Source organism: Branchiostoma floridae, chromosome 7, assembly GCF_000003815.2.
Source record: "Branchiostoma floridae strain S238N-H82 chromosome 7, Bfl_VNyyK, whole genome shotgun sequence".
In the NCBI taxonomy this organism is placed as follows: domain Eukaryota; kingdom Metazoa; phylum Chordata; class Leptocardii; order Amphioxiformes; family Branchiostomatidae; genus Branchiostoma; species Branchiostoma floridae.
In genome coordinates, this window is record NC_049985.1 from 17072937 (window position 1) to 17081864 (window position 8928).

The 8928-nt window shown below is 41.5% G+C and overlaps 2 protein-coding genes across 2 annotated transcripts in view; both read right to left on the reverse strand.

The window, feature by feature from the left end:
• LOC118418900 (ankyrin repeat and EF-hand domain-containing protein 1-like) overlaps positions 1-3504 on the reverse strand; it is an 8484-nt gene extending 4980 nt beyond the window's left edge. Inside the window, exon 1 of the mRNA XM_035825021.1 lies at positions 3345-3504. Coding sequence (XP_035680914.1) covers positions 3345-3426 — 82 coding nt within the window. The 5' untranslated portion in view covers positions 3427-3504. The remainder of the gene's footprint in view (positions 1-3344) is intronic.
• Positions 3505-5506: 2002 nt separating this feature from the next.
• LOC118419788 (poly [ADP-ribose] polymerase tankyrase-2-like) lies at positions 5507-8581 on the reverse strand. The gene is made up of 4 exons (XM_035826386.1): positions 8430-8581; positions 7207-7386; positions 6476-6662; positions 5507-6023 (listed from the first exon to the last, which is right to left on the reverse strand). Exons 1-4 carry the CDS (start codon positions 8509-8511, stop codon positions 5876-5878), a joined length of 597 nt encoding a protein of 198 aa, XP_035682279.1. The 5' UTR covers positions 8512-8581; the 3' UTR covers positions 5507-5875.
• Positions 8582-8928: the final 347 nt, after the last annotated feature.

The following is an 8928-nucleotide window of genomic DNA, read 5'->3' on the forward strand; positions in this document are numbered from 1 at the left end:
GGGAGTCTGGTAGAGACTATTTACACACCCCGTGCTAATACGATATCGGCTTTACCACGTGCACGCCGAAAACAGCTGGCTGACTAGAGAGGTCTATAACTTTGCAAGCAGAGGTTGGTGGAGAAAGGTGTGACCCTTTACTTCAATGTCACTTTCTCCATTGGTCCTACCGGCACATGTGAAAGTCACGATGTTCTCTACGAACCTGTACATGCTGGCTTGGTCATAAAGTCCGTTAGAGTGATTAAGTCAAAGTACAAGGTTTTAATATCAAACACTTGGTTGAGGTTGGTGGGAAAATTGCGACCTTTTTGTTTCATAATTTTCGACCTTCAAAAAAAATATGAATCAAAGGAAATGGTCAAGATTTTCCCCACGGACCTCTGCTTGGAGACTACGTCATAGGCCAGTCAGCCAGCCGCTTCTGGCGTCAGTGTTCTGGCGTGGTAAGGGCGCGCTTTGAGACGATTTTGGATCAGCACGGAGGTGCGAACTTTCGGCTTTCCTTGCGAGAGCCGACATATGAACAATGCACCGCTTGCTTCATTCAATAAACGGGTTGTATTACCATCTCGATTGTTCTTTTAACCTTTGTATCGAACCATACAAAAATTAACAATTATTACTAGTGTTTGTGTGCATTGCGCTCGCGCGCGCGGGTCTGTTGCCCACTTTGCAAAAACAACAACTTTTGGTTGCATAAAAGAAATATTTAGACCTGTTGCAAACCTCGTACCTAGGAAGTTTTACCTCATTGCCCGTATCCGACAAGGATGGGTGGACCAACTACTCTCTCTTGGCAGTCATTTAATTTCTTCTAAAAACAGGCACACCTGGTATTGGAGATCTCATAACAGGTCTAAATTAGTAAATATTTGTTTTATGAAACCATTTTTTTCATAGTAGGCCAACAGATTTCCCCAAAATTTGTCACAGGGGTGAATCAAACCCAAAATCAGCCATTCTTAACGATTAGCACTGAGATGCGAAGTTTTCGCATTCTTTACAATGGCAAACCAAGGAGCTTGATAAAAGCAAACAAACAAGTACTCCTATCTATTCTCCTAGTAGAGGTTGGGTCCCCGTGAAGAGAGCGAGCCGGTAAATTCCTACTACTTTTCCCAACTCACTGTTAATTCCGCGACCCAACATCCACCTGAAGAATGAAAATTCCCCACTTTCTTGGGTCATTCAATAGTACACGCGATTTAAATTCTTACAAAATCGGCATTTTTGTTTAAAATGTTATCGTACAAAAAAGATATCCATTCGTTGTTCTGTGAATGCTTGTCGTTTGCGATTATCCGCAGAGTCTTAACACCGATTTGTTAAACCAAATGTTTACATTCATAGCCCGTAGAGCGCTGCTCGGTCAACTATCGGCTCTGTATGTTTGTTGTTTACAGTATCTCTGTATAGAGCCGTAAACACCGATTTGTTGATGGTGACGTGAACCAAGTGTTTACATACATATAGCCCGTGGAGCTGCTTGATCAGCTATCGGCTCCGTGTGTTTCTTGTTTACAGTATCCCTGTATAGAGCCCTAAACACCGATTTGTTGATGGTGACGTGAACCAAGTGTTTACATTCATATAGCCCGTGGAGCTGCTTGATCAGCTATCGGCTCCGTGTGTTTCTTGTTTACAGTATCCCTGTATAGAGCCCTAAACACCGATTTGTTGATGGTGACGTGAACCAAGTGTTTACATTCATATAGCCCGTGGAGCTGCTTGATCAGCTATCGGCTCCGTGTGTTTTGTTTTACAGTATCCCTGTATAGAGCACTAAACACCGATTTGTTGATGGTGACGTGAACCAAGTGTTTACATTCATATAGCCCGTGGAGCTGCTTGATAAGCTATCGGCTCCGTGTGTTTGTTGTTTACAGTATCCCTGTATAGAGCCCTAAACACCGATCTGTTTATGGTGACGTGAACCAAGTGTTTACATTCATATAGCCCGTGGAGCTGCTCGATCAGCTATCGGCTCTGTGTGTTTGTTGTTTACAGTATCTCTGTATGGAGCCCTAAACACAGATTTGTTGATGGTGACGTGAACCAAGTGTTTACATTTATAGTGCGCAGAGCGCTGCTTGTTCAGCTATCGGCTCTGTGCTTGTTGTTTACAATATCTCCGTATAGAGCCCCAATACAGATTTTGTTTTGGTTAACGTGAACCAAATATTTACATTCTTAGTTCGCATTTGTTGAAGGTGCTAGTTCAGCCCGTCCCCGTTTGTTTTTCTTCTACGAGAGAAGCTTCTCCATGGATAAAAACAAATCATGAAGGTGACGAGAACTAAGTGTTTGCATTCATGAGTGCGTAGAGCCCGTTTCGTGGAGCTGGGGGGCTGTACGAGCAACCTCCATGGAGGTTGCTCGTGCAGCTCCTATTGGACCGCGAACTTAAGTCCACCGCGAAAAGTCCTTTTTCCCGCTACCGCGAAATTAAATCCCCGAGAACTTAAATGCATTTACAGTATTATATCGATAGAAAGCGTGTGTGATTTTCTTCCCTTTTCCATGCAACTGCTAATGATTGTAAACTCATGGAACAAGCACACGGGACCCGCTTGCGAAAACAACCCTCTATCCTGCAAGGAGGTTATGATACTTATTCTAAATTCCTAGCCCTCTGTTTGGAGAATCAACAAAAGAAACTCCATCAAATATGCACGAATCACTAGAACATAAGTAGTGATCATAAGCTAAGTCACCCACAGCGTCATACTGGACTTTCCTTGTCAATTAGAGACCATATTTCTGCATAACACCTAAAAGATCAAAAGGTGTCACTCGTGTACTGCATGCAAATATCTATTTCTAATTTGCATTTCAATATTCCTCCTTGTCGAAAGCCCTGTTTTCAAACACAACTCCGATCAAAAACATTTAACGCATTCCTACGGTAAATTGAAAATGTAAACAGTACTTCTGAAATAAAACAATACTGTTAGAATTTAGGTATTGGCAAATGCTTGTTGTCAAGAGAGAACCGCATACGCATAGAGACGTATTGTGCACACATGTTAACAGCGGCGTGCGTTGGGGCACTCAGTTAGGGGGAGGGGATTTGAGGCAAGAAATAACAAAATAATTGAGTCCAGGTAAGGAAATACAGTAACATTTTTGGTCCATGTCTATAAAGTCGGTGCAGATGTTTCCCATAAACTAATGCCTTTCATTGGAGGTATGAAAATGGCCTCGGTGAAGACACTGACTACTGTAAAGTTGTGAAGGACATTGACGAGGTTTTATTTCTACCGTAGATCACAGATACACATGGATTGTCATCGGAAGCAAATTCCTACAATAGTACTTGTTGAATACTTGGTTCGACTTACCAGCTTCTAATGCCGCTTTAACGCCTTCAAGTGAGCCATTCTCTGTAGCATACAGCAGATCTTTATTCGCATGTTCTGCCATTTTGTTAGAACCACATTTCACGCGTCACGGATCACGTGAGCTATTGTCACGTGGTTGAGATGAGAACGTAACGATGTAGAAAATGGATATTCATAGGCTGTTTTCTCTTTGTACATATTTCCCAAGAATTTGATATATTTCTATATGCAAGTCATTCACTTTATAATCTGTGCACAAGTATGCCAGGGTATTGCTAGCATTCACGCATGGTTCTGTATTTCTTGCGATAGGATGTGATCTAATTTCAAAACCACCGTCCGTTGACTTTGTATCACTAAATAGATACCTTGTTTCAAAAGAAACAGATATAGATTACCCTGTGGATATCGGTAAACTAGCGATATATCACGGAACTGTACATGTGTTGTGCTAAAAGTATTGATTTTCAGTCTGGAAGCGAAATGGATTGGTGGCTAGCCTGACTAAAATCGTGCCCCTTGCGGCCGGTCCTTCAACTACCGCCGTCCTAGGATGGGGTCATTAACTCCTCCCAGCGAGAGATTGTGTAAACACAGGCTAGATTGGTGGCTATTTTAGTAGTTTAATTTGTGTGTGTGTGTTCTGAAAAGGCCTATCTGGATTGTGCACATTACCTTCGCCACGATGGTTATGTTTTCGACACCGTTTGTGTTTGCGTGTCCGTTTCTCGGATCGGACATCTGGTCATCCTAGCGGCTTTTTACTGTACTGTAGCGGAACTACTGGTTTTGATACCTCCTGTCATGCTATTCATTTACACTTACACACGAATCGACAGAAGCATCACAAGTCTTGTTCATGATCACTTTTCTTCGTGTTGTGTTTATTCATCTGGAATAATAGCAGATAACTTAACACTTCCTTACCTTATAAAATTCTCATCACAACACTTAACACACTGATCAGTAGAATGTTACTTTTATCAAACGAAACACGATTGATGAAGAATATGAAACGTATCCATGACAATTATATTGCAACAGTCTAATTATTATTGATCTAAAAGATACAAAAGAAAATGGGTGGCTGCTTTGTCACATTCCGAATCATGGTAACTTCTTTAAACTTTTCTTCTATATGACAAACCAATTTGAACCACAAGACCAGAATACGTGATTATACAGTTGTACAAGATTTTCGTGCAATACTTTGTAGTTACTTTTACTACACGATGATGGGAATGTGTAGTGCTGATTTTTTTTCGAAGAATTCGACTCAAGATGTTTGCTTCTTTCTATAAGATACATGAAACAACAGTATGACCTTTTGGACTACATCATTTCTACAAGACACCAGAATCATATCCGTAGTGAGACATCGCTATTTTGGTAACTTGTTACTTTGTACAAGATTTGATATGACCGTAGCGGCATAGAATGCTAAGAATTCGACTCAAGATGTTTGCTGCTTTCTATAAGATACATGAAACAACAGTATGACCTTTTGGACTACATCATTTCTACAAGACACCAGAATCATATCCGTAGTGAGACATCGCTATTTTGGTAACTTGTTACTTTGTACAAGTTTTGATATGACTGTAGCGGCATAGAGTGCTAAAATGCTTCATGATTTGTCGTTTGTCGCTACAGACGGAAAAAGTTTTGTTCTATATCTTCTAAGATGTGGGTGGGCACAGTAAAATTAACTTTTTCATACGCCATTTGTGTGAAGGAGTCGGCTTGCTCGCGCCCGCCAGTGTACGCGTCATGCCCACAGCAACTCTTGTGTCCGACAGACCAGTGTTGTTTCTGACAGTCACGGCTGCAGTAGCGGGTCAGCTTGCACCCGGCACACAGCTTCAGGGTTGACCTGTAGAAAATGAAACAGGTAAGCATGCTATTTGGTGAATATGTTACTTCTAGACTGGATTTTCATTCTCTATAATCACTTTGTATCCAAAAGGTTTTTGCTCTCGCCAAATATCCAGTAACACAACCTGACACACCCCTCTTGGTGAATGGCATAGCCCAAGCCCACTGGGCAGCTGAACCTGACCAGTGCTCGGCCTATGAAGCCACGAGTACTACGAGTAACCAACCAACGGTTTCTTATGAAGATTATCTCCTTATCATCATATACCCCATCTGATTTAAATCAATTTACATAATGTACATCTAATTCGTGTAAATATCCATTTAAGCCACCTGCATTCCAAATAACATAAAAATCCGAAAAAAAATCCTTTGTTCACTTACTCGCCTTGAAAGATTTTAACAAAAATACCCCTGCAGTTCCTGAGCAAGCTGCTAGGGCCCAAACCTACATCAATTCTTCTTTACACGTTAAGCAACCTATCACACAAAATAGTGACTGAACATTATGCCCAGAGCCAAAACCATCAACTTCAACCACCAGGGAGCCCAGAACGAAACCTGACCGCCAGGATAGCAACATCAACCCATGTACCAAATAGCATCGCAATCGCAGGATGAATTCTGGAGGTAACGTTAAAGCGCGAAAATGCACTTTAAAACCGTAAATCTATTAACCTGTAGCCTGGCTTGCCGCACTTGGGGTTGCAGCATCTCAACAGCTTGGACTTCCTCGCATCTTCTAACAGCTTCAAACACTCTTCACTTCCATGTCTTCCAATTTCCATCCCCAACTCGCAGTACCTAGTGGAAAATATATAATTAGTCTTGGTAACAATACCGAGATATATTAAATTTCATTACAATATTCATGTATGCAATATGCGTATATGTCCGTGTTTCCTGTAGGATATTCGGTCTTGACAGAATAGAAAGCTTTTAGTCATACATAATTTTATATCATGACTGATGATCATGACAGCCACTGTGAATTAGAATGGTGGGGCCGCATCTGTCCAGTCACGGATATGCAAATGAGCATTTGCTGAACATGTAAGTCAGAGTCTTATATACACACACACACACACACACACACACACACACACGCACGCACACACACACAAACACACACACCGTGACTTGCACGTACTCTGAGTTCGTGCACGCGCACACACACACACACACAAACAAACATTGAAAGAAACACAAGTCCAAAAAGCAACTGAAAGTGTGCTCTATATCCTCGTGGCACGTACCTCTGGGCTACCAGAGAACGACCGGGGCCGTCAGTCAGATCAGCCCTTGCCCCGTGCTCTATCAGCCGCCGAACTGTGCCGACGTGTTTGTACATAGAGGCGCACATCAGCGGTGTATACTGCCAGGCGTCCCGTATGTCTAACGTTGCACCATGCTGCACCAGCAAGTCCACCACTTCTGTCCGTCCTGGGTTGGATTTGTGACACAAGAAATACTCAGTAACGATATATATACCTTTCGCAAAGTAATATACAATGTTAATTGATAGACGGTATTTGCATTTGTTTTGAGCTCCACGACCTCATTCTTTCACCAATGGATGTTACTACAGTGGAAGCCGCTTATTAGGGAAGGCCATTTCCCGACTAACCGGCGTTCCCGATTAAAAGATGTTGCTCGAAATGACCCGAGTGGGGATGGGGTAGGGTTGCATTGGTGAACGCATCGCACGCATTAACACAAAGAATACAAACACAATCATTTCTACCACACATAATCATGTACACATTTATAATTTAATTAAACTCCACAGTTAATTAGTAATATTTTCGAGTGATTTGCTTGTGTGTCAAAAGATTTGATCCTGATTTGCAAAATAAGTATCTATTAAAGTACGTAAATCATCCCCGACGGGATGTATACAAAAATCATATCGCGACAGAAAAAAAATACCAAATGGCAGACAAATGACACTAAAATATGACCTTCTTGGTGAGAGTTATTGACCTACCTCCGTTCGCTGCTGCATGGAGGGTCGCAAACGAGAACCTGGTTCTCTTCGCCACAGACGCCTCCTTGCGGAGCAGCAATTTCACGATGTCTACATGTCCATTGAAAGAGGCATGGTACAATGGTGTGCCACTCCTTATTATATCGCTGTCGGCCGGCTGGTCACAGTCAATGTCCGCACCTGCATGCGGTTGGTGAAAATGGTTTTATGGTCTGTGATTAGCTTTTTCAAGAAAATCCAAAACTCTACTTTTTATCGCAACATATCATACAAGACATGGTGACGACACACTCAAGTCAACTCTACTTTCACAAAGTATCATATTTTAAACTAGAGTGCCATGAACCCATACCTTCGTCACATAATCGTGCCTTTAATCCAAGACTTTGATGTCTCATTCATGTATTTCTCAAGAGTACCTACCCCAATAGGAAACGACTACGTATACATGAACTTGTGTTTGTAGTAATGCTGTGATGCCGCTATACGATATAACAAAGGGCACACAACAGTCGTTTTAGACTATTCTTTTCAGCCCGAGTTCGTTTGCAAATCGTCTGTATAACAGTTACTAGTAACACTGAAAAGCTCAATTTATTCCATACTTGTGTATAATTCCAAGACAACAAATTTACATTTGAATGATATACGGGTCCTATCCCTTGTAGTCGGTGTTTACACAATCTTTCGCTGGCTGGGGTTGATGACCCCCCACTAGGAGAGTGATTTTAGTCAGACCATAACCTGATTAGATTTTCAGATTTAACTCGGATCGAAAACTGTATTTCTATATCTGTTGTAAAAAGATAAACAGGAAAATAACACGTGTAGAATAGAATAACAGTACTAAAATGAATTAACGTAATACTGGGTAACCAACATTTTTAACCTCCTTGGGGTAACTATTCGCGCACTGTATGTGCACAAATGCTAGCCTATCAACAGTTGGTACTGTTTGTAGTCTGCGTCGACGAAAATTAGAAGCTACAAATTTGACATACATGTACAATGTATAAAGTTTTTTTAATCTTTTATTAAACTACCTTACTCCATGGGGAGGGTGGATATAACCTTGGTGGAGAAACTGACTACGTAACGCATGATTCCACCAAATATCTTTGCCATTCGGAATCAAAATTCCTACCAAAGTCTATTTTGTTCGATGCCTGATTGTACATCACAAGTCCATGTTGCTTTAGGAAAGGATTGCGATATGTGCTTACCTGCTTTCAAAGCTGTTTTAACACCTTCAAGCGATCCGTTCTCCGCAGCATACAACAGAAGTTCATTTGCCATTTCCGCCATATCGTTCTAAAGAACCACTTTTGTCGACACCTTGCGCGCGTTCTGTCTGAGTTTGAACTGAAGAACCATGGGAAGAATTTGTCTTGTCACGTGAGCTATCGTCTTGTCACGTGATCTGTTGTTTTGTCACGTGAGCCATGGTCGGACAAGCGGAATGAGAACATAAAGATTTGGGAAAAGAGACCACAAGTTTGTTTGTCCTTTGTTATTTATATTTTCCTATACAAGTCCTGCTTTTTGTGACAACTATGCAAAGACATTGTTATCATTATGGGGCGTGTGGAGCGTGCTCATTGCGCTTAATTGCTATCTTTTATGGAACGTTGTAAAACGATAACTCTACAAGCAGGGGTTAGACGTAGAGATTGCTACCTTCTTCTACATTGCCCCGATGTGAAGGTAGTGTGTGTATGCACA